Consider the following 25,504-nt stretch of genomic DNA (forward strand, 5'->3'; position numbering starts at 1 on the left):
CCCCACTGCATCATAAGGCCTGTCTTCCTCCAATTGCCTATGACGTGTGTCTGAGTCTTCGCCAGCAACACTGTTCACGTCCGTATTTCTGTCAACAGTCTGTCCAAGGCCGTTGAGACGTTATCGTGCTTCTGCAAACCCTCCCAGCCTCCACCCACTGCTTGGGCTCAGGTATTCGTTACAGCAACAGCCCACTCCTGTTACCAAATTTAGTGTCAGGAAGGGTTTAACCAGAGAAGCGTAACCAATAATTTTTATATTATAGTTACGTATGCACACCTACATATTTAGAATATAAATACATACAAGTATATTTCATATTATTCTATACTCATATATAATTATTTATAATATAACCAACCTACATTTTGTTCTATTATTTTGTATTATCTGTATAATAATACATGCATACATTGCACACCATGTGTTTACATATACATGCATGGATTTATTACAAGGGATTGCTTTGTGCAGCTGTTGGGGCTGGCTGAGCAAGGGCAGGCTAAGCAAGGGCAGGCAAGAAGGAAGGGAAGGAGCCCAGAGCAGCCTGGGAACCATGGCAAGCAAAAGCCCACAGCCTAGGTGTGGCAGTCGGGAAGGACCACCCACCGGCAGGTAGACGAGCAGTTGCAGACATGGCCGCTACTTGCATCTCTGAGCTCAGGGAAGCCCTGGGCCTTTTTAAAAGACCTTCAGGCTGAATAAGTCAGGCCCAGCCAGGATACCCCCCCTTTTGATTCACTTCAAGTCCATTGATTAAGGACTTCAATCACATCTGAAAAATCTCTTCGCGGCAGCATCTAGATGGCTTTTGGTTGGATAACTGGAAAAAAGGTGTGCGTGCATTTTCAGCCATGACCTAAATGCCTGTAGAAGAGGTACCTAACTTTAAAAATAAGCCAGTGGAATAAGCTGTGGTACAGCCACACAATAGGATACTTGCGGTTTTTTAAATGGTCACGAGGACGTATTTTAGGTGCTGACATGAAAAAGCCCAGGTGAGCTGCAAAACAGGGAGTGTGGCACTATTTGTAGGGAAGGGTGGAGTTAGACACGCTTGTCTGTGCGTATACACGCATGATATGTGTTTATATGCACGTCTGTGCTTTAAAGTTCCCCAGAAAGGAGGTCTCCAGAAACTTCTAACAGTGGCTACCGGGCGGGGCGTGCGGGTTGAAGCTGGAAGAATGAACAGGAATGGGAGGAAAGTTCTTCAGTACCGTTCCATAATCTTTAAATTTTGAACCATATAAATGTGTTACTTATTCAAAATAGAAATTAATCTGTTTTGCATGTAGAGAAAAGAATATAAGGAAACTGGGTCAGAGGGAAACAAGCCAGACAAGCCGGGGCTGAGGTTTGTACACCAGGTGCATGCTGGGAGGTCCCGGCTCCTAGCTTTCCCACACCCAGGGTGAGCAGGGCTGCGGCTTCCCACCAGCCAGCACAGCCATCCCACGAGCGAGCGGTCCAGCTGTTCAGGAGAGGCACAACTTTGCAGGTGTAGACCAGGGTCGTGGGTCCCCTGGGCCACCGCAACATCACAAGATGTTGGTGCCACTTGGGACCGCAGAGATAATTAGTTCCGTTTCTCTCTCTGGAGGGCCGAGTGCCCTCAGACCCAGGGGGTGGGGGGCTGGATGAGACCACACATTTAAGGAAGCACTTGTTTCCCTTTAGTGCAAACTGCATCCTCATTCCATCCAATACACGGTTTAAGGAAAGCAGGAGAGAGACGCTGGTCCCACCTTAACTGACCATCGGAGTTGCAGGAGGTCAGGGCATCCCTCTGGCCCCTGTCCTCCGGCTGGTCCTCCTCTCCCTGCTCTGCTTCCTGCTCGCTGTCCCCAGGCAATTGGCAAACCTGGACGTTTCTAGAACTAGACAGTCAAGACTCGGTAGAAGATAAGTTTGTGGCTTGAACATTTTTTTGCTTCACAATTAATCTGTTGGTCACCTGTCACCAAAATAATCATTCCAGCCTTTAAGCCTGACATTTCTGGGACTATTCTTCTTAAAGACATGTTTCTCTTGGGAATTAATAAGCATTAACAAAAACTGCAACAAAAGAGGAGAAAAGTAAAAAGTGCGAGGCTAGGCTGTGGGGTGTCCTCTTGGCCTTGTTTCGGGAGCACCCCCATCCTCCCTGTGGGGGCTGTGAGACAAACTGTGACATGACCATTGTCCAGAATGCCAGAGAGCCGGCCTGCTGTCAGACTCAGGGGTCCCAGCGCAGCCTTTTAGAACTGTCAAAAATGAGCTTTATTAAACACTTACTGCTTTTTAACTTAGACAACAGTCCTTGAAGGTCTGGACATCGCTGATCCGTTGAGTGGTGGGATGTGTAGAAGTCCATACCCCTATGGCGTCGGCTGCAGGACTCACCCGCCCAGGCACAAGAACCGCTGGCCGGTCGGTGCCTGAGAGCTTGGTCTCAAGTACGTGGGGAGGAGTGCCCCGCCCACCTTAGGAGACACGCTTCTAAGTAGGAGTTTGCAGCTGCGGTGCCCACGGCGTGGCCACTAAAACCTCAGTCGCCCGTCACCAGTACAACGGCCTCAGCCTCCATGCCCACGGCCCCAGGAGTCTGGACTCCCTCAACGCCCATCCACACGGCAGTGTTTGTGTGTCCGTGTGAAGAGAAGGATCCGAGGGGATCAGAGTGGTCGTGCTGGAGGAGCGTTTTCCTGAGTCACGGCACTTTTCAACTCTCCGAGTAGAAGAATGTACATAGGAGAAGCGTAGGACCGAGAGCTGAGAGACCTGAGTGGCAGGGCTTAGAAGACACCTTGCTGTCTTCCAGCCATGGCACAGTTTCCAACACCGAAGCCCTACAAGCCTGTAACTTTGCAAACCCACAGAGCACGCTGGTGCAGGTAGCTCCACCGTAATAGTGTCGTTGTTCTGGGCTGAGCTGCGTCCTCCTAAAGTTCATACGGCAAAGCCCTGACTCCTGGGGCCTCAGGATGGGACTGTATTCAGAGATGGGATCTTTACGGAGGAGATTTGCTTAAAAGGAGGCTGTTCAAGGGGCCCTAATCCCATACGACTGGCGTCCTGGGGAGAAGAGGGGATCGGGACACAGACGCACACGGAGGGACCACCGCGTGAGGACGTGGGGAGGAGACAGCCACTTTTAAGGAAGGAACCAGCCCTGCCAGCACCGTGACCCAGGACAGCCAGCCTCCACGTTATGGGAGAGTACATTTCTGTTGTTTAAGCTGCCCGCCCAGTGTGTGACACCTTGTTATGGTGGCTTTAGCACTGACACAGTGACGTCATCCCTACAGCCCCACCGACCGCAGCTGGGCCCCTTTCAGGAGCCTTTGCATTGCCATGCAAACATGTCCAGGGTATAAGTCAACCATTGAGGGTTACCTCCGAGTTAAGGAGAAAAACAGAAATATTAAAATGCGAGGTCCTTTTCTTTCTCCTCTCACCGCCAACATCCCGTCGTCGTTTTGATTGCATTGCATCTAGAAGACTGGCGCAAAAAAAAAAAAGGTCCATTTTGTCTCTAACTGTAAAGTTGACAGATGTCATTTATAGATAATGAGGCTGCGCCGTATGCAGGGTGAGCCGCAAGCGGGGTGCCGGTGCCCCCGCCTCGCCTTCAGGAAGAAGAAACCAACCAACATTTCCTGGGGCGGTGCGAGTGGGAGGCTATGAATAGCGCCCGCGCTACCGAGAGCGAGCTCCTTTGAAGAAGGAAATGTCAGTGGTGCGGATACCGTGTCAGTGTTTGGGGGCTGTTTATGGCCGACCAAAGCTCACGCGTCACGTGAGCCACGTGAGCCTGCTTGACCCGGTTACCCTCGACGGGAGTTCACAGCGCGAGGCAGCGCGGGCAACAGCGTGGAAAGAGAAAGTAGAGGCTGCAGGCTATATGCATTTCAGAGTTAAGAGCATATGTAGTTAATGCGTTTCTTAAATGCATTAACTACAGCAAGAGGCCGCGAGGGTGATGGATGGTCCGGGGCGTATGGCCGTGGTGGCGAACGCCGGTGACCGGAAGCACTGGGGCGTTGAGATGGAGGACAGAGGCCCCTGCAATGCTCCCAGCTCTGTTCCTCCTGATGGTCTCGGGGTGGAGGATGGGGGCCCATTGGTTTGATGAGAAGTGGGGGAGGGGTGCTGAGGCCTCTGTAAGAGAAAGGCAAGGTCTACAAGTGGGCTAATACGTAGAAACACACCATGTGCATGATCCCGGAAAAATGAACCGTGACTATATTGATGCCTCCTGGAGCCATTTCCAGGTTTTAGAGAGTCCAGGAACAGTCCTGGGGCATCGCTTTCTAGACCTTCGGTGAACGACTGAGAAGTTTATCTGGAAGAACCAACAGGGGAGAGGAGCTGAGAACACTTTGCACAGTAAAGACATCAGAGTACACAGCTACCCTGCCAGCTGTGGAGAGTGTGCGGCAGATCTATAATGTGGCCTTGGCCGGAGGGGGAAAAGAAAGACACAGACCAGGGGACCAAACGGCCGACAGACAAGAGGCCCAGCCCGTGGGGAAGAGCATCCGGAAGAGGGAAGGAAACGGGTGCAGAGAAAATGGCACTTCACGTGACCTCACATCAAAGCCAAGAATCAAACAGAAAAAGAAAATGATGTAAAACTAGAAGGCAGTTAAGGGAACGTACTTCTCATGTCTGGACTCTGGAGAGAGTTTTGAAAGCGTAGAAACAATGGAGGGGATCTCAGAGGGACCCTTAGATCCGTCTTTAATAGTGATTATTCAATGCGTGAAGCTTGAGGTTTCTCTGTGTTAAAAATCACAAAGAATACTACAATCCAATGAGCCAGATGAGAGTAATGCTTTTAAGAAAATAGTAACGAGAGCCCTGGCTGACATAGCTCAGTGGATTGAGCACAGGTTATGAACCAAAGCATCGCAGGTTCGATTCCCAGTCGGGGCACATGCCTGGGTTGCAGGCCACAGCCCCCAGCAACCGCACATTGATGTTTCTCTCTTTCTCCCTCCCTTCCCTCTCTAAAAATAAATAAGTAGAATCTTTTTTAAAAGAATTAAAAAAAGAGAAAATAGTAACGAAGGCGAGGGCCCCCTATCAGTCAACAGATTGGCAGGTCCCCTACCCACGTGATCAGATTACGTGCCTCCACCTCCTCCTCCCATAAACTGTGCCATCTGGGGCCCTGGCGGCCCTGGATGCTCAGCCCGCGGGCACTCCTCCCTGCCACGTGGCCTGTGTCTCACTGTTCCCTTTAACCAGAAGGTCATCTACTGCACCCTTCATGCCCGCCCACAGTAACAGGTGAACAATCAGAAGAATGTCCACCAGCTGTCGCCACCACGCCACCCGCCTGAGGTCTTTGCACCAGCTGCCCTCCTCCCCATCAGACCGTGAAGCGTGGTGCACCCGCCTGGCCCAGGCGCCTGCCCGTGGTGCTTGCATCCCCTCCCTCCTGCGCAGCCCATCACTCCAGCAGCGTGCCAGCGTCACTGCTGTTCCCAAGACCTCCCCGATCCGTCCCACCAGGGAGCCAAATCAAGCACTATCCTCTTTCCCATCCCCCTCTCTAGCTACTGCCCCATTTCTCTGCCCCGCTTGTAGATTATTTAAAATTGAATTCCCCACAACCTTTCCTTTTGCAAAATGAACTTTTCCCCAGGGCACAAGGTCTTTTGCCTCCTCCGGCCCCTCCCAGTTCCTTCCAGACACTCTAACCTAGGGCACCCCGCCATCACCCCCATAGCTGCCACCCTCTTACCCTAAGTGTGCCATGGTCTTTCCTCCTAGTCATCCCGGACCTCCTGAACCCCGCCCACCCCTGCACCTTTCTTGACTCACAGGACAGGTAGCAGTTTCCTCGTGGTCCGCAACCTCTGGGCGCTGCTTTTACCTGCCCTCCCACACCATCCGCCCCTTTCCTGTGTGTGTCCCTGGCTCATTCATCCCTGCACCCCAACCACGCCCACCTTTACACCTTTGGCCGCTATAGAAGGTGACTCTAAGAGATCATCACGTCCGTCTGCCCAGGCTGCTGGAACAAGGCGCCACTGCAGGCTGGGCGGATAAATGGTAGGGATCTGGCCTTTCACAGTCTGGGGGCTGGAAGTCCAGGGTCGAGGTGTCAGCAGGGTCGGTTCCTCCGGAGGCCTCTCCCCTTGGCGCATAGCTGGCAGTCTTTTCCCTGGCCCTCACACGGCCGCCCCTCGGGGTATGTCTGTGTCCCAGTCTCCTCTTCTTATAAGGACATCGGTCATGGTTGATCAAGGCCTACTCAAACGACCTCATTTCACCTTAATTACCTCTTTAGAGTCCCCCTGTCTCCACATACAGCCGCATCCTGAGGTCCCAAGGGTTTTAGGACTTCAACATAAGGACTGGGGGGGACCCGGTTCAGCCCTTCACAGGCAGTGGTACGGGGACAAACAGCCAAGAGCTACTCGGGGTTTTCTATAGGCTGAGCACCGAGCTCTCTGAACTTCTCCTCTCGTTGGTCCTCACCATGACCTTCTGCCTTTCACGTCTGTTCTCGGGCACGTGGCTGACCCAGTGCTTCCCGCGGTCGCCGTGACCAGCACCTCGTTTCCTCGCCCGCAGGACATACACCTTCAGTCTAGCCGCGGACCCGAACTCCAGAAAGGACGGGGAAGCCAGCAGCAGACAGAATGGGGAAATCCATCCTCCCCCAAGGCCACGGAGCGCCAGCAGCCTGCAGGCTTTACAGGTGACCAGCTCCCTTTTCTGTACCGTGAGCTCAGCGACACCATGCTTTATGTCAGCTCTGCTTGGACACAGCCTCACAGGTGTGGCTTTTGCCCTGTAGACACGCGCACCCTTGCTTCCCTGGACCAGAGCGCAGACTCCAGTGCGCCGGCAGGAGGCTCTACCCTTCGGTGCCAAGGTGCCAGGCTGCTCTGTCCCCTGGGCACAGGGTGAACCCCCATGTCTGAGAGCCGGCCTGCACCCTACAGACACCTGCTGGGTGTGCGAGAACAGGGAGCATGTGGCTGTAACTCGGCCATGGCGCCAGGACACAGGGCAGGGACGGGATGGGGACACAGCCCTGCCGGGAGTCCCGAGCTCCAACCCTGATTCTCTCATTACCAAGCCGTGTGCCCCCCCCCCCCCGATGGAGTCCCCTCCTCCTTAGGCCCCAACAGATGGAGTTTCTGTGCCTCCACGTCAGGCTGGGAGAGGTGAGGAGGCCCGTGCTCGGTGACAGGGGCAGACAGCAGCCTCAGCCCCCCGCCGGGGGCACAGCAGGGGCGTCTGAGCCCACCACCCACATGGGAACACGTGCAGGGGTGCAATGGGCACATCCACGGACAGGGGGAAGCTGGAAGGAAAGGCTTAGCCTGCAGCTCAGCCTGTGTCCGACTCACTGGCGCTTTAAATGCACAAACACCCAACATCCGCCTCCCTGTGAACTGAAGCCTCTCAACAGGTGTGGCTTTTGCCCTGTAGACATGTGCACCCTTGCTTCCCTGGACCAGAGCGCAGACTCCGGTGCGCCGGCAGGAGGCCCTACCCTTTGGTGCTGAGGCGCCTACCCTTTGGTCTGAGTGTGCCCCTTCCAAACAGCGGGAAACCAGAGAAGACCGTGGCATCGGGTTTGACAGAACAGACTTGCAGCGGGCTAAATAATGGCCCCAAAGATAGGGGGTCCCAGTCCCTGGAACCGTGAACGTTACTTTATAAAGAAAAAGGGCCTTTGCATGTGGCATGGAGTGAGGGCTGCTGGTGGGGAGACCATTCTGGATTATCCTGTGAGCCCCAAATCTAATCCCAACTGTCCCTATGGGAGGGAAACAGAGGGAATTTGACGGATGCCAGAGGAGAAGACGCAGACACCCAGGGAAGGGCCATGTGAGCGTGAGGCAGAGACCAGAGCAATGCAGCCATGAGCCGAGGGTGGTGGAGGCCGCCAGACACTGGAAGAGGCAGGAGGAACCCCCCCCCCCGGGCTAAAACCTCGGAGGGAGCGTGGCCACCCACCCTGACACCTTGCTTCTGCATTTCTATTATCCAGAACCGTGAGGGACTGAATTTGTTTTAAGTCACCCAGTTGGTGGCACTTGGTTACAGCAGCCACAGGGCACACAACCTCATGACTAGGGAGTCACAGCAGCCCTGTTGTTCTGTGGGGCCCCGGGGTCGGTCCATTCCATTCCCCGTGGGCTTTCCACTGTATCTTAATATTCTCAGTGCCATCCTCTGCTCTTCAAAGCCGAAATGCTGCAGGCTCCTCCAGAGAAGAAAACGCCCCAAATCCCAAACCCCAGCCTGACGCGGTGATGGCACTTTAAGAACATCAGTCAGCAGACGGCCGTGGGGAGCCCGGGTGTGCCTTGCAGCCCACTTGCAGGGCACGAGAATGGGATGGGGTGTTCTCATGCTCATTCTCGGCGGGGGACGGCATCCTGGAGCCCGTCTAGGCAACCCCCGAGCCGCCGTACTTCCACGCCGTGAGAGGACAAGACAGCCTCCCCTGGTGCGGAGTGCCAGGTGTTTGCGTCCGGGCCACGCAGCTGCACACTCCAGTGTGACAGGGCCCAGCTCTTCGCTTTGCCTTGTCCCTGTGCCCAGGGTCATGGTCTTAAGAGGTGGGGCCCTTGGGAGGTGCTCGGTCCTGGGGGTGGAGCCCTCACAAGTGGGATTAGCGTCCTTATAAAAGAGTCCCCATAGCTCCCTTGCCCCTCCCACCACAGGAGGACACAGGAGGAGTCTGCCACCAAGAAGAGGGGCCTCGCCCTGACCTGTGGCACCTCCAACCTCAGGAACATGGAGAAAGAACTGTCTGCTGTTTATCAGCCACCCCGGTGTGTGGTGCTCTGTCGGAGCGGCCAGAACGGACTAGGACGAGGGCTAAGGACCTGGGAGAGACCGGGTAGTGGAGAAGCTGGTGGGCTGTGCTTTGGGGCCACTCCCGTTTCTTTTCACTCCTTTTACAAGGTTATATAATGCCCAGGAAATAGAAAGTTGCCAGAAATGAAAGAGATTCCCAGCTGCAGTTCCTAGTCCTCTTCCACGGTAATGCCGTTGTTGGTAACACGGGACGTAGCTGCGGAACAGGGAAGGAAGGGACCCGCTTCTCGGCCAGCCACTGGATGACCGAGATGGCGCTTGGAAGAAGTTTAATGATGCAGATGTTAACGTGCACGTTTTAACCATGTCTGGCTACGCTTCTCTACGGACGGACATATCTGTGACCGTGTCTGCGGCTGACCGTGACTCCTCTTCCCTTCCTCCGTCTCAGGCCGCCATCGTGAGGCGAAGCGTGCTGGTGGTGCGCCACGGGGAGCGGGTGGACCAGGTCTTCGGGAAGTCCTGGCTGCAGCAGTGCTCCACTCCCGACGGTAGGTCCGGTCCCGGCGGCCTCCGCGCACCGACGCACGGTCCCTCTGACAACCGGGATCCCTTCCCTTCCCGAGTGTGCGCGCTGGGCTCCCCGAGGAGCCATTCTGTAGAGTGACTCCATGTAGATGGGGCGTGCGGACGGACCCTGCTGCACCTGTCCCTGTAGAGTGGCTCCGTGTAGATGGTGCGTGCGGACGGACCCTGCTGCACCTGTCCCTGTGGAGTGACTCCGTGTAGATGGTGCGTGCGGACGGACCCTGCTGCACCTGTCCCTGTAGAGTGGCTCCGTGTAGATGGTGCGTGCGGACGGACCCCGCTGCACCTCTCCCTGTAGGGGCCACGCGGGAGCGTTCCAGGGCGCACGCCGTCTGTGAGTGTCTCAGGTCCGGTGTTTTTCGGGAGATGGAGGGACGGTTTCCACAGGAAGCGAGTCTGCTGGCATGACACACAGTCGGTCCGCCGACTCTGGCAGCACTCGCGGTGTCTGGGTAGTGAGTACAGCATGACTCCCACGCAAACCGCCCTGGCCCACAGTCTCTGAACCCTTGGCTGCTGGCATGTTCCCTACCTCACAGTCCCATCACTTTAATCTTCATCGCAGTGGTCATGTCCCTACCCTGTTCGGCCCCCTTTCTAAACCAATGGAAATGTTTTGGAGCATGTCTGCTGCTCCCCCCAACCTCACCCTCTAGATGCAGAGCACCAAGGACAGTGCTTGGGGTCAACACGGGCACAGGCCAGCCTCGGTCCTGATGATCCACCCTGCATCACTGCCCATCCCCTGGGCACCGGTGGGCAGCCACGATTTCTAAGCCAAGGCTAATTGTGTGCGTGGAGGCATTGAACGAACACGGGGATAAAATCCATTCACAGTAGCTAAGCGAGTCGGGCCCTTTGGCGTCCCTCCAGAAGCCCAGCAGGCCGGGAAGGGGGAAATGAACGGGGAACACCACTGTCAGATGACCCGCGCACACTGGGAAAGTTCTGAGCCCATCGTGTGGTGACCAAACATACCTCCAGGAACCCACAGAGGTGGTGCGATGGTGTCCTCACAAAACAAGGCCAAATGGAGACAAGTCTCGGGAAAGAAACAATAGGATGAGAGGAGGCTATGAGGAAGAGGATTTGGCCCTCGAGAGAAAAGATCAAGCCACCTGCTGGGGAAGATATTCAAGGCGCTGGAAATCACCAGGTTAAAGGACACTGCAGGTGGGTCTTTTCCCAGGGAAAGAACCCCTTGATAAAGCGAGTGCTGACAGGCTAATTCGGCTGCATTTCGCAGGCTGTACTGTTTAGTGAATTACAACAGGGCATTTGGGGGGGCTGCCGGCCCCTCCTCTGACTCCCTTGTTCCTCCTGATCTCTGCTCACTTCTGGCGCAAGCACCCACCCCTCACGTGCCCCTCACTTCCCAGCGGTGCTGGCCCCAGGCACACCCATTCTGCAGACTCCACTTCCGTCGGGCCCTAGCCCTGTCCCCGCGTAGCCCAGTCCTCTGAGCTCTGCTCTCTGCCGCTCACGGTGACAGCAAAGGGTCACTGAGGGCAAAAAATGAGACGGAGCGGGTTGACATCTATTAGATCACAGATGCCTTGGGGAATATGACACAATCGATGGACCTTCTCTTTGAAGAAAAAAAAAAAAGCCCTTTCCCAGCAAGCACAGCCGATGCATTGGCATGTGATAAAGGCCTTTGGAAGTGAGCGGGTGGTCCCGTCCGAAGAGCCAGCAAGACGGTGGAAGCGGAGCAGAAGCAGCGGAACGTCCACCAGTCCGCCCACCACGGGCGATCAGCCGCCGGACCACACGAGCAGCTGGTACAGCCGTGCAGCGCCCGCGGCGGCGCTGGACCGGGCGTGCAAGGAGGCAGCGCTCACTGCCCGAGCACCTGCGGGAGGCCCAGAAGGAGACCCACCCAGGGAGACACCTGTGTCGGTGAAGGTGCACCTGCGCGACCCGGTCATCCTGCCAGAGCCGGCGGGCGGCATGGTGGGCGTGCCCGACAGCCAGCCCTTCAGCCAGGTGGAAATCAGGCCTGAGATGACTGGCCACCGCTTGGGCGACTTGTCCATCGCCTACAGGCCTGGGAGGCACCGCCAGCCAGGCGTCAGGGCCACCTAGTCCTCCCCTTCATCCGTTTTAACTGGCCAAAAAAGGTACAGACTTCTCTTGAAGTTTTTGCCAGTGGAATTTCCAGGGCAGGAGCTTTCAGCAAAATCATGGATGGAAACTAAAAAGCAAGGCATGCGCTGACCCTCGCGCGTTGGGGAAGGGCTGGGAGACTGCCAGGGGGCGGGGGCGGGGGTGGGGTATTCGGGGCTTGCCCTATGGTGTGTACAGGCCGCAGGAAAGGCACCTGGGCTGCTAGGACCTGCTGCACCAGGAGGTCTGGGGGTGGCTCGGGTGAACGGGAGGGCTGGGCATGGAGTGGCGTCCTCCGCAGGGTAATCGATAATTCGACAGTGAGATCAGACACGCCACTGACTGACCTCTGACGGCGGCCAGGTTCGGGGTATTTATTATCTCAATGATTCATGGAAACAGTGTTTCCCCTTTTATTGATGAGGAAGATCAAGTCATTTGCTTCTAATCACACAACCAGTAACCGGCGGTGCCAGGATTTGCACCAGACTGTCAGATTAAAGCTCAGGGTCCAACTCGAAGTGAGCCATGGTGCCTTGCAGCCTCTGGGAGGGGTGCGGGGGGAGTCTAGGGGACCCTCTGGATTCCAGGCCCCCCTGAAGCAGTTGACTGAATAACAGACAATGCAGGGGCATCTCCGGCCATATATGGACTCTGTCCCCATAGGCAATATGACACCCTTAAGCTATGGGGACGGGTCGCATTTCACCTAATTAATTAACGCCAACCTGAGATTCTTCTCAGGTTAAGCTCTGTCAGTCACGGACACACTGGGTTCTCAATCAGGAAAGCTGGGGCAGCAAGTCCAAGGGAGGGGCAGGAGGGGACGGGGAGGGTCTCGGGACCCCTGGGGCCGAAACCTAGTTTTCTGTATTTGAGGGAATGTGTGCGCAGCAAAGCAGCATTTTCTCCTGGGCTTGAACCCCCGTCCCAGAGCCCTTGTGAGAAAAAACAATCAACAACAACTTCAGCGCCAGCCCTGCTTCCCGCGTGGGCCTCGATCGGGGCAGGGCCGCATGCCCCCTCGGGAGAGCTCATGGTCCGGTGGGTGTTTGTGCTTCAGGGAAATACTACCGGCCAGACCTGAACTTCCCCTGCAGCCTGCCCCGGCGGAGCCACGGCCTCAAAGCCTTTGAAAACGATCCGCCATTATCGTCTTGTGGAATTTTCCAAGCCAGAACGGCAGGTGAGTTGGAGCGCCTCTCTAGCGGGATTTGGAACAAGAATCGTCAGCAGTGGCTGTCACTGACGTGTGCTGAGCCCTTGCTCCCTGCCCCGCTCCGCTGATGAGGGCGCTGGGGCACAGAGAGGTTAGGGGAGCCACCCAAGGTCACACAGCGAGTAAGGGGAAGTTCAGAGATTTGACCCAGTAACAGGTGGTTGGGGAGGTCGGGAGGAATGAAAGGCCTGAAAGAACAGAGAGGGACAGAAAAAAATAATGACTACCGTGTGCACGAAGGATGTCATTTTTTAAAAGTGTTTAAAAATACACCCCCTCTGTGATTTTATTTCAAAATCTTCAGGCCTTTGTTTTGTGTCTGGGGTTCTGGCTCCACAGGATGGATTTTGGGGAGAGGAGAGGCCCCTGGGCCCACCTGGTCTTCGTTTCACGAATTAAGAAACTGGAATCTAGAACCAGGAAGGCATGTGGGCTTCCCGAGTCGCCCAGCGGGCGACAGAAGGGGCCCGCCAGGGCCTGGCGTTCCTGGCGCCTCCCGGGGCTCTGACGTAGGCATTCCGTCCCGGTGAGCTGGGCAGGTGGGGAGCTCCGATCCGTAGCATTTGCTGAATGCAGTGGTGTAAATCGTGAGCTCACACCCGGGCTGGTGTCCGGGCCACGGAGGTGAGGTCACTTAACATGCGGGTAAGAGATAGGACACAGACGGGACTCCCTCGGGTCAGTGTGACCTGCTCCCCCCAGCCCTGCTTGGGCGTCTTCTCCTGCGGGACACCGTGGTGTGTGCACGCGCAGTGTGTGTGTGTGTGTGTGTGCGCACACGCGTGTGTGCCGGTGTGTGCATCCTCTCTGTGAAGCACCTGTGCCGTTGTGTGCTCCATGCCTGAATCCTCACCTGGATGTTGGCACAACCTCCCCGCGTGTATGTGGAGCATCTGTGAGTGGACGTACACGCGGGCAGTTGTCAGCCGCCGTATCGGTTTCCTGGGGCCGCCATGACAAAGCACCACAGGTCGAGTGGCTCAGTCCACAGAGATGTGCCCCCTCACAGCTGTGGAGGGGCGCAGAGGCGGGCGGGTTGTTTCCTCTGAGGCTGCGAGGGGACAGTCGGCCCCGGGCCTCTCTTCTTGGGTTATGGCCGGGCGTCTTCACCCTGTGCCCCCGCACCATCTGTGTGTGTCTGCCTCTGTCCAGTGTCCCCTGTTTACAAGGACAGCAGTCAGGTTGAAGTAGAGCCGCCCTCATAGCCTCCCCTTAACTCGACCACCTACCTCTACAGGCCCCATCTCCAAGGCAAGTCACACGCTGGGTCACCAGGGTCAGGACTCCCAGATATGAATTTAGGGGGACGCCATTCAGCCCGTGACAGCACCCACCAAACCCCCTGATGGCAGTCCTGTAGTTGTTCTTCTGAGAAGGTGCCCTTCTTTCCCAGAGACGAGGTCCCCTCGTGCTTGCGCTGCAAGGGGAGGCGTGGCTCTCAGGCTCCGCCTCCAGGATCCCCAGGTTGTCTCTCGTCCCCGTCACTCCACAACCGACTTCCAAGAGCTTAACACAGCTCCCACCCGGCGGCTCACCGTCGGTCGACCAGAACCGCAGACTCTGTGCAGGCCCTGACGCCTGAGAGCACGGTGCTGCCGGGCCGAGTGCCCACCCAAAGGCTCCTGGAAGCTGTTTCCATCCATGTGGCTGCGGGAGAAGTCAGTTCCTCGTGGCTGCAGGACGGAAGTCCTCCTTCCCTCGCCGCCATCAGCACGGGGCCACACTCAGCCCCGAGAGGCCCTCCGCACCTCTCACTCCGTGGCTCCTCCATCCTGGACCCAGCGGGAGGGCTTCTCACATGCCGAATCCCTCTGCCTTTGAGCCTCTCTGACCTCTGTGACAGCGGAGAAAACCTCCGCTTTGGATGGGCTCCCCTGACTGGGTCAGGCCCCCTGCGGTGACGTCCCCCCTCCCACAAGACATAACACAGTCGCAAGGGCACCCTCTCCCCCTCTTCACCAGCTCCACACACCCCGGGGGACTGCGCCCCGTGTGCACAGCAGGGGGTGGGAACTTTGAAGCCACTCAAGGTCCCGCCTCCCTCGGGTGGCAAGCCTCCCGTCGTAGCGCCCAGCGCGGGAGGCCACGATCACACAGGGGCACTGTCCTCCTGCTTTCTTCCAGGAGAAGCACTGCTGGACAGCGGCGTCAGAATCACCTCCGTGTTCACCTCCCCGGCCCTCCGCTGCGTGCAGACGGCCAAGCACATCCTGGAAGGTCGGTGCGCACCCAGTGAGCCGCTCGGCTTGCCTTGACCTCCCGGCTGTTCTCCGAGGGCGGGAGGGTAGTGGGCGGAGGTGGGACCCGCAGGCAGGACTGGCAGCGGGTGGGCCCGAGAGTCACAGGCAGTTAGGGCCCAGCCCTCTCAGGACTGCCAGCAGGGACTGAGCCCCTTGACCTTCTGGGAATGCCCAGGTGGTGATGGAGTGCTGGGGCCTGTCCCCACTCGGTCCACCTTTGGTGACTTCTGCTTGGGGGGAGGGGGGGTGTTGTTGTTTTGTTTTGTTTTGTTTTAATTCTGGGGAGGGGCATTCAGAAAGCCAGAGAGCTGGGAACCACCATGGTCCTTGGAAGTCCAAAATGCCCGACTCCCAGCGGGGACCTGTCCAGCGCCACGAAGGCTGGTGTGGTTCAGAGGCCGCTGGCAGAGCCCTGGGGCTTCCGCTGCAGGAGGAGGGGGTCTCCTGCCAGGGCAGGGCAGCCTGTCCTGGGGCCTCGGGCCGGCTCCTCCCTCTGGACTCTCCACACCCTCCTCGTGTGGGCCAGAAGGATGGGACGTGGTTCCCCACGCGGGAGCACGGACCAGCCATCCATGGCGGCGGGACGAAGGGGTAGCGCGTGGACACAGGTGCAGCTGATGGGCAGCTGTGTGGGAGGGGCCTGCCTCTACCTTCTCAGACACACAGGGGTCGGGGCACCAGTTGACGTCACGACAATGGTGTCCTCTGAAGTCTGAAGTCCTTTTCTAGGAGTGACCTTGGTCTCCGACTCCCTACCCAGCCTCCCGCACCATGGCGACAGTGTCTGAGTACGGGGACTGGGATGTCCTTTAGGCCGGCCTCCCTGACAAGAGAAGGGCTGAGAGCTCCAAAAACATTCTCCATAACTTTACCCTCTGTGTCATCATCCATGGTTCTCTGTGATTGACGTATTTGTCCCAACTTCTGTGAGTTATTTTTCTATGATTGGGGCCTCCCGCATCTAAAATGAAAAGTTCTCCAAAGTGTTTCCTGACCGTGGCCAATGTCAATGTCTTTACTGTGACCCACTACTGACCTTTACCCTGTATTTAGACCAATATCATTATCGTGACTGTGCCTGTGGAAGGGCACGAGTCGACACACCATCGGTTAATTCAGGGACACAAGGGCACCTGGCCTTCTTCCTGGGTCTTCCCACATGGCCGGCCCGGTTTTCAGACTGACATCTGAGACACTGTGTGCTAAACCTTATTTCAGCGCCGTGTCAGCGAGCATCCAGATGGGCCATTTCCCCACGCGTGACCACAGATCTGTGGCCGCGATGTCCCCGGAAGGAAGAGAGGCCAGCCCCACCCGGCAAACTCTGCAGACATTCCCCTGTGTGACCTATCCACAGTGGACACGAGCCCCTCCCAGGCCGGGGGACAGCGCAGGGACCCCGCTAGCTGGCTTCCCTCTTTTCTGAACGTGCTGGCAGAGGAACCCATGGCGTGGGCCAGGGGTACGTGTTGAGGACTGATTTTATTGCCGGCTTTTGAGTTTGACGCAGTTTTCCCCATTGCGAATAAAAACGTCAAGGTCTGTTTTTCTTCCACGCACAAAGAGACGGCCTTGCTCTGCAGGCCTTTCGGTCCAGGTCTAAAATGCTCGGGAAGGGCGAGTTGGGAGGAGTCAGAGTGTTCCAGAAGACGGTGTGCTTGTCAGGAGGACATCCCGTGTGGCTGATGCCCTCTGAGACTGGTTGCGTCTTGTGCGTGGGTCATCGGATTGGCCGAGACCTTGTTGGTGGGCTCCCACCCTTGACCCATGGGCGAGGCCCCATGCTGGTCTGGCTGCGGCTTTGTGCCGGCCCATCAGGATGAGCACTGGGCCGGACCCGCTGCTGCTGGTGCAGGGAGACCTAGAGACTGTCCCTTCCTGTCAGACAGAGGGCCATCACTCCTCCGACACCATCCGACTACCTCGTGATTTTTGTCTCAGAAATGGTGCAACCACAGGTGACCACAAAACAGTATTGGCCAAAAACAAAAATCACATTTTTTTAAAGATTTCATTTATTTATTTTTAGAGAGAGGGGAAGGGAGGGAGAAAGAGAGTTAAAGAAACATCAGTGTGTGGTTCCCTCTCACGTGGCCCCCACTGGGGACCTGGCCAGCAACCCAGGCATGTGCCCTGACTGGGAATTGAACTGATGACCCTTTGGTTCGCAGCCCATGCTCAATCCACTGAGCTATACCAACCAGGGCAAAAAAAATCCCATTTTTGAAACATATTCTTTAGACCTAGGAAGAGACCTATTTACATAAAGCCAGAATGGAAACATGAACATAATAAGCACTTGTATTGTGTCCGACACAGAGCTCAAACTGGAGAAAAAATTAAAGATACGCGTGGAGCCCGGGATCTTCGAATGGACGAAATGGGAGGCCGGCAGAAGCGCCCCGAGCCTCATGACCCTGGAGGAGCTGAGAGAGGCGAACGTCAACGTCAGCATGGAGTACAGGTGCGCCGTCCACACAGCGCCCGCGGCTGGGGTTCCCGGTCCTCACTACAGGCGGTGAGGGGCGCCGCCGCGGTGGGCAGTTGCAGAGGGGAGAGAGGTTGGGCTCAACTCTGAATGCAGTGAGGACAAAGGGGGTCTTGCAGGGTGCGGGGTGGGTGGGTGGAAAAGGTTTCTGAGAGGGTCAGGTGATTCGTAGAAACTGACCTAAGGGGATTCTTGACATAGGCAGACCAGGATGGTCAGACGGGGTGGGGGGCAGAGTTTGCTCTACCGGGAAGGGGGACCAGGTATCCGGGGTGGAGGATGCGCCCTAAACTGCCTTCGCAGGATTCTTGCTCAAATGGATCCCACAAGCATTAACGCCCAATGTTTTTAGGCCTGTGGAGACCAGGGCTCAGAGGAGCCTGACTAGCCTTTGGCCAAAGCGAGCGTCTTTGTCATTCTTGGCCAGTGGCTGACTCTTGGCCAGCACAGACCCCATGCGGCCCTCAGTCAGCATGCCGGCCGGGGCGGGACAGTGGTCCTAGGCCAGTCTGGGACCCCAAACTGGGGCCTCGTTGCTGACAGTGAGCCCTGCCTTGAGCAGAGCGGCCCTGGAGGGCATCCATCCTGAGCCCCCGCAGGGCTGACCGCCCCCCGCCCCGCCCCCCCAGCAGGCCAGCGCGGCAGCCGTGCCCTCTCTCCCCCCAGGTCCGCCTTCCCCTTCGCCGCCCTCCTGCCTGCGGAGAGCTATGACGAGTTCGTGCGCAGGTGCGCGGTGAGCGTGGAGCACATGCTCAGCGGCTGCCCGCAGGACGGTGAGTGCCCGCCGGGCTCGGCACGCGCCGCCCCGGGGCTGGAGTCTTCCCCCAGGATGGAAACCGGACCCTCTTTTGAACTTAGTAATCCCCCAACCTCATCCTCCCCACTCCCCAGCCACAGAGTGTTGTCCCGCTGCCTCTGTGGCACCCCAGCATGGACACACAGTCCCCGTCCCTCAGGCCCGGGGACCCCAGCCCTGGGACGGAGGGCCCGTGGGACCCGGGACAGCAGGGGCAGCACGAACCACCTGAGCCAGGTTCTTAGGAAGCAAAGAGAGCAGGAACCAAACCACCAAAGGTCGGGACATGTTTGCGTGACGATGGAAGAAACACCCGTGCCGGCACCATGGACTGGCAAGGCCCTCGGAGAAACCGGAATGTGGGTTGGAGTGTGGAAAAGCCACAGGAACTTCGTCCGTTCCGTCAGGAGTGGCCGTAGCCGGCGGCTCACATACAAACACAAAGTCCTTGTCCTTTGGGGGTGCAGACTGAGGTGTCCCCTGTGGGGTGGCCGGGTGTCCACGCTGCGCTCTAAAATAGCATCGCGGGCAGAGAGCGGAGGTCCCAGGATGGGCTGGGAGTGGACAGCGGCCGGCGCTCCGTGACAGGTGTGCGGGGTGCGTCGGACCTTCCGTGCCGTGTGCAGGAAGTGTCCTCGGTGAGAAGGCAGAAGTCAGCTTTACAGACATGTGAGGCAGCAAGTGCGTGTTGAACACCAACGGTGTGTCGGCGTCACACAAAACATCGCGGGCCGTGTACGTGAAGATGACGCGCTCTGCCCTTGAGGAACTTCAGTGTTGCTGGGGAAAGGGCATGAGCATTGGGACATTAGGAACACGAGTAACACAAAGAGGGAGGGTGTCAGACAGAGTCAGGAAGAGACCACCCAGCGCACCTGTGACCCCTTCGCCCCCTGTGTTCTTTCCCACCCCGTCCCTCATCCGAAGATGCTCCAGGGGTGCAGAACTCGGCTGACAAGGAGCACAAGGAGGGGCTGAGCACCTGGCCCCTCCCGGAGAGCCCCTAGCACACCTGGGGTACGTGCACGGAAACACCGTACGGGAAGAGACCCCAGACCTTGCCGAATCCAGCTCCCCAAACTCGCCTGGCCCTGAGGATGCTTCCGTTGCTGGTCCTGACCGATCCGAACCTGGGGAACATCCTCTTGGAAACCGTGCCTTTGTGACGTTGGATTCACTATCAAACACCTGCTGTCATTCACAGTCATTGCCACGGGACCTCAGAGGAAAGTGACACTTCCACTGAGGTTTTTCGAGGCCGCACCCCGGCCCACCCCTTTCTGGCTGTCCCATTTCAAGCCTCCACCACCAGCTGCACGTCCGTGTCTGGGGATGACCCTTTCTCCCAGGGCCCCGCAGCCCTTTGCAAGTGCAGATGCAGAACCGTCGCTCTGTCTGCCCGGGGGTCTCCTGAACACTGTGTGTGGGCCGTCTGCTGCAGGGAGCACAGCCCATCCGTCCGAGCTGGTGGCCAGCGCCCAGGCACCCAGGATGCAGCCCCGAGTAGCAGCATGATTAGGGGTGGAGGCCAACGTGCCTGGGAGGAGGAGGAGGAGGCATGAGCAAGGTGGGAGGGCGGGAGGGTTGGCCGGCAGCGGGCAGAGCCACAGGAAGTCCAGCCAAGCCAGAGGGTACAAGCTAATACCTACCAGTCCCCTGGCACAGGCGGGCCCTCCACAGACACTACCTGTTAACTCCTCGCCTTCCTGTGGGGTCTGAAATACTACTTCTACTTATGCCGCACGACTTTGAAGCTCAGAGGGGCTGAGAGGCTCGGGTGCCCACGTCACCCGGCTGGGGAGCACAGGCCAGGGGTCAAACCTGGGTCTCCACCTCCCGAAACAGCATCCTGACAACTAGCCATGAGTCTGGAGGCCAAAGACACGAGTGTGAAATTAATAGGAACTATCGCAGGAGCTTCAGTCTAGGAGTCACACTGGAGAAGTTACAGTCACATTAACAGGTGACGGGAACAGTCTGCTCAGTGTCAGCCTGGCCTTCGAAAGGAAGCGCTCGGTCTGATTTCCTCCTCTAGGTGGAGCCAGTGAGTCTGGCCAGGACCCCCTCCCTGACTCCGCCCTTGCACCTGGCAGCTCAGCTTTGCCCTGGCTTTGGCTCCCTTGTCCTGTCACCTGAGGGAGACTCCCTCAGCCAGTGGACTCTGGATGTCCTCTTTTGAAGTGAGGCATCAGCAAGCTAGCTCATTGCGATCACCCGGCTGATAACTCTCTCGCTGATCAGATCAGGCATGGGGGGGCGGGGGGCGGCTGGAGCAGCCCCCCCAGACCTTGCCTGAGGACGCGATGTGCTCTAAAGAGCCAACCCAAATGCAGTGAGAGGCCGGGCTGCCTTACTGAGCAGTGAATTACCCCGCACACCTGCTCCACCCCGGGGCCTCCCACGGCGGCGGTGGGGCACCAGGAGGTAGTTTCACCCCGAGAATTGTGGGGACCCCTAGTCTAGTAAAAGACGCCCTCCACGCCTTCTCGGACCTTGAGCAACGCGTTCTCTACCCCGCAGCAGGCATCGTCCTCATCGTGGGCCACGGCTCGGCGCTGGACTCCTGCACGCGCCCGCTGCTCGGGCTGCCGCCCCGGGACTGCGCGGACTTCGCCCACCTGGTGAGAAAGGTACGGCCCGCCCTTTCCCCCCCTCTGGGGGCCGCCGAGCGAGCCGGGCAGCCCTGGGCCTCAGGCCATCCTCACGCGCCCTGCTCAGAATGAGCACCCACGGCGTCCTCACGGCCCAGGGCGGCAGGGTCCCACCCGTGCCCTGAGGATGTGCCCGCCTGCTCTTGTGCAAAGGGCGGCCTTGGGCAGGGGGCTGGTGGGACGGGTTTGTCGTTGAGACTGTCAGTACGGCAACGTTGGCCATCTGCTGCTGGGATAATACAAGAAACGAGACACAGGACTTTTTAAAGGTCAGTTCACACGATAATTCCTTGCCACGCCAGCAGTGGAGCAGATGGCCCTGTAAGGAGTAGACAATTTGGATAAAAAGAGAAAGGACAGTGGCTAAGCTGGGCTGACTCGCTCTGGGGGTGGGGGCAGTGGACAGAAAGGAGCCCCCACCCCCGGGCCTGGGGAGCCACCCAGCCATGCAGCACACGAGAGCTGACGTAGCTGCCACCGTGCTGAGTGCTGGGCCCGGCTGTGCAAACACTTCCGGGAGAAACAGACAGGGGACAGACGCGTAGAGAAGGACAATGGGTGTGTGGGCCAGCTGGTGGAATGTCACCGGCAAAGCGGAAGTTGCTTTTATCCATTTAGTGAGATAAGTTGAGGCAGACAGACTCAGAAACTGAGAGCCACCACCCACCCCTGCCCAGAAAACCTGCTCGGTGCTGATGTGCCCTCTGCCCTTGTCCTTCTATCAAACTGACCAGTTAATTGACCAACGGCCTTGAGGCCAGGAGCACAGAGGCAGAGACAACACCCGGCACAGGGGGTAGGTCCTCGACATGGCTCCATCACAGGAGGTCGCCAGGGAGCTCCGGCGGCCACGGCCCATTTGCCGTCGGTATGGGCAGCAAGGTGTCACCCAGCCCCTGAGGGCTGTGGGGGCCGCAGAAAAAGTCCAGCCAGTGGACTTTCAGCTCTGTGCCTGCACCAGTCAGTGGTGGGGTTTTTGCAGATTTTGTCTGGCCAAAGAATTACCAGACATTAAAAAGAGAGAGGAAGGAAAGGAAAGCAAAAAACATGCACAAAAAGGCCTAAAAAACAAAGGTCGGAACACTCAGCACCTGTATCTGTGTGCGAGGCTGCATTTGAAAACGTAAGCCGCTCTGCGAAGAAGGCACGGGGTCCCCAGCCTCGGCAGTGCAGACTGGGGGCGGGGTAACTCTGCACGTGGGGGCGCCCCGAGCCTGTGGGGTGTTAGCAGCACCCCTGTCGTGACCAGCGAAACTGTGTGCAGGTGTTTCCCACGTCCCAGGGCCGTTCCCCACGGGGACCGCAGTGTTGGGGGCGCAAGGCCAGTCCAGCCACCCCACCCCCTTTGCCCCGTGCCAGCCTCCAAGGCGCGCCTGTCGGGTGGGCTTCGGGACGATCGATTGACCCGGTGTGAGACGTTAGTCAGGGAGTGGTCTCACTCTGTTCCAGATTCCTTCCCTGGGGATGTGCTTCTGCGAAGAGGTCAGAGAGGAAGGCAAGTGGGAGCTGGCGGCCCCTCCCGTGAAGACGCTGACCCACGGCTCCAACTCGGCGTTTAACTGGAGGAACTGGATCCTGGGCAACTGAGAGTGCCGGCAGGTCGGGCGGCTTCACACGAGGATTCACACGAGGAGCCGGAACTCACGCAGAGGCCGCGAGGTGCTGCCACTCGGAGCTCTCTCAGCCTCATCTGACATGACTTATAGAAGCACAAAAAGCACTTTCGGGCCCAGGGAGCCTGCTGTGTCACTCTCACCTGCAGAGCTGCAACCCTGAGGGCTCAGCTGCAGGCGCCACCTGGTGCCATGTCCGCCACGTGGCTCGGAGGGACACGAGGACTGTGACTCTCGTTTCCAGGAGTTCAAGACCCACCACCCGCACGCCAAAAAGGATATATCCACTTTATTTCACATGTTCTTACTCATCAAGTTCCTGGCCATTTTTCCCTTTTCTATTGTAATCACTCTTTGGCTATAGCCACATGAACAGAAAGAGGTAGAATATCCACTAAAACGAAATGAGAAGCTATTTATGAGATCAAAACCTGGAACCTGCTGCTTGGTGTCCACCCCCTGCCCCGCCGCCTCGAATTAGTGTCCGGCTGCCACTGTGACAAACACCACGACAGAGCGGTAAAGGCAGCACACACTTTAACACACACACACACACACACACACACATGAACACTTCACCTACTGCGCTTCTGGAGGTCCCAAGTTCTAAGCCGGGTCAGCAGGCTCCACGCCTCCCAGAGGCCCAGGGGCAAGTCATTTCATTGCTTTCTCCAGCTTTTAGAGGTGCCCCGTCCTCGCCCCCAGCACCCCCCTCCAGCTCCCAAGACAGCGGTGCCCCCCTTCAAACCTCCGTCTCGTCCCTCTGCTCCACCGTCACATTGCTTCCCACTTCTGACCTCCTGTCTCCCTTTGGTGAGGTCTGGCGGCATCTGGAAGTGGACATGCTGTTACCCTGGACCCCCTCTAACCCGCCCTTGACCTCATCTCCTTGATTCTCTCACCGGACAATCCAGGAGAATCTCCCCATCTCAAGGTCCTTCACTGAGTCCCATGTGCAAAGGCCCTTGGCCTTGGAGGGGAGCACGTGCACAGGCATGGGGTTCAGATGCAGATGTCTCTGGGGCCGCCCTTGAGCACACACACACCCCCCAACACATCGGGGCTGCCGTCCCAGGTGGGAGGATCGGAGACACCCCCAGCAGAGGTCTTTTTTAGCCTCTCCTCTCCATTCTGATCAAGTGCAGAGGGGAGGGGGGCTTTGAAAATGGGTGGAGCGAGTGCTTCCCTGACCAACAGGGAAGACTAGCCAGAGAGGGACCCGCCAGCTCAGTGAGACCTGCCCACCCAGGTGGCGGGAGTGAGACGGTGCATCTGACTTGGAGAAGGTGGTCCAGGCGGTTTGCGGGGGGTCTCCCAGTGGTGACCTCTCACCCTGTCCCTGCTGAAGGGAAAGACAAGTCCACCCCAGGGCTCAGAGGCAGGACACTGTCATCACAGGTTGTGCTGCCCAGCCCCTGTCCCTCTGCTTGCTCTCCGGGATGGCCCGGTGCCACGCCGACCTCACTAACCTTGATGATGAATAAAAACGTTGCCAGTCAAGTTCATGGACTATGGGGGGGGGGGGTCCACAGATGTCTGGATTCACCCTCCAGGGGTGAGGCTCCTGAGTCTCATGCCCTTGGGTAACCGGAGGGGCAGATAGTGACCCTTGTGAGGGACACCAAGGTGCACTCGCATCTCGATCTCAAGGTCAAGTGTACAGGAAACACCATTTTGTTTATATTCTGTAATCCTGGTCTGACCAGACACCCCCCCCCATTCTGCTGTAGTGACAGAAACGCCTTGTTTGACCATTCTCAGCTGCCAGAGTGAACCCCGGTGTGAGGACCGTCCTGGGAACGGCCCCGGGGAAGGCAGAGCCGGAAGTGTCAGTGCACGCTGACCACTGGTTGACTAAGATTTCAGCTCTATGAGCTAACGGAAAACCAAAAATTAAAGGAAGGAAGGAAGACTTCTGACCACTCTCCTCTTTCTTCTTGCCTGTGCCCGCTGGTCCTTCGTGTTTACCAGCCTAGTCTGACCCCTGCTGACGTCACCTGGAAATGGGCATCCAGTTACCAGGGACCCCCCTCCAGCCTCGTCCCCTGGATGCCCCCACCTGGGGCCTGGGAAACGCAGACCTGGAAAGAAACCCCTCAGGCTTTGCTTGCGTCCCCGCCCCCCCGCCACACGGGGGACGTTCATGTCGGTCCGAGCTGGTCTTCACGCCCCAGCACTGGGCTCTGTCCCGCGATGGGAGGTGAGAAAGACGGGAGGGGGAGCTGGGCTCAGGCTGGGCCGCCAGGGACAGAGGAGCTAACTCGGTGCCTCCCCCGGGGAAGGAGAAGGGCTCAGGGACGGGCCTGGGGCCGCTGCTCCCTGGCCAGCGCCCTCCTGTGTTTATCTGAGAAGAGTCATCATGATTTTCTCCTGCAGGCAGTCTTACTGTGGAACCAAATTGGACATGTTTTAGATACAATTCACGTTGGTGAATTTTATGGGCTGAGAGTCGTATGGGTGTGTCCCTCACCCAGATTCATGCGTTGAGGTCCTGACCTCCAGAATCTCAGAATTGGCCTTTATTAACGTAAAATGAGGTCACTGGGGCGGGCCCTGATCCCGTGTGGCTGCTGTCCTCACGAGGAGAGGTTAGGACACGGACACGCAGAGAGGGACGCCCATGCGAGGACACAGGGTTTCTCCTGCGGCCTCTCCACGCCAAGGAGGGAGGGAGGCCTTGGGAGAGAGCACCTGGCCGACACCTTGACCTTTTGCCTTCGGCCTCCGGAACGGTGAGAGCTAAGCGCCTGTTCTTTCGGCTTCCCGGTCTGTGGCACGTGGTCACGGCAGCCCCAGGACACTCGCAGGTGCAAACCGTTGATCCGAACACCAGAAACGTGTCCCCGCGGAGGGCTGAGCACGGGTTACGTGGTGCCGCTCAACACAGGCACCTGGGAGCGGGCCCCTGTGAGCCTGTGAAAACATCCAGGTCTGTATGGTGCCTCCCCTGAGCTTTTTTGTGCTACTTTCGCACATTAAACATAAAACTCCGATTCTTCGGGAGCGGTTTCTGAGAGGAGTGAAA

The 25,504-nt window shown here is 57.7% G+C and overlaps 1 protein-coding gene across 2 annotated transcripts in view; it reads left to right on the forward strand.

Moving 5' to 3' along the window:
- UBASH3A (ubiquitin associated and SH3 domain containing A) overlaps window positions 1-22,464 on the forward strand; it is a 35,515-nt gene extending 13,051 nt beyond the window's left edge. The window contains exons 7-14 of one of the 2 annotated variants that reach the window (XM_028505016.2): window positions 6,571-6,697; window positions 9,230-9,329; window positions 12,536-12,658; window positions 14,816-14,908; window positions 17,251-17,395; window positions 18,086-18,192; window positions 20,736-20,845; window positions 22,316-22,464. In XM_028505016.2, coding sequence (XP_028360817.1) covers window positions 6,571-6,697; window positions 9,230-9,329; window positions 12,536-12,658; window positions 14,816-14,908; window positions 17,251-17,395; window positions 18,086-18,192; window positions 20,736-20,845; window positions 22,316-22,453 — 943 coding nt within the window. In that variant the 3' untranslated portion in view covers window positions 22,454-22,464. The remainder of the gene's footprint in view (window positions 1-6,570; window positions 6,698-9,229; window positions 9,330-12,535; window positions 12,659-14,815; window positions 14,909-17,250; window positions 17,396-18,085; window positions 18,193-20,735; window positions 20,846-22,315) is intronic. The other variant, XM_036017465.1, reaches the window with a different exon arrangement.
- The last annotated feature ends 3,040 nt before the right edge of the window (window positions 22,465-25,504 follow it).

This window comes from Phyllostomus discolor, chromosome 2, assembly GCF_004126475.2.
Source record: "Phyllostomus discolor isolate MPI-MPIP mPhyDis1 chromosome 2, mPhyDis1.pri.v3, whole genome shotgun sequence".
Classification (NCBI taxonomy): Eukaryota; Metazoa; Chordata; class Mammalia; order Chiroptera; family Phyllostomidae; genus Phyllostomus; species Phyllostomus discolor.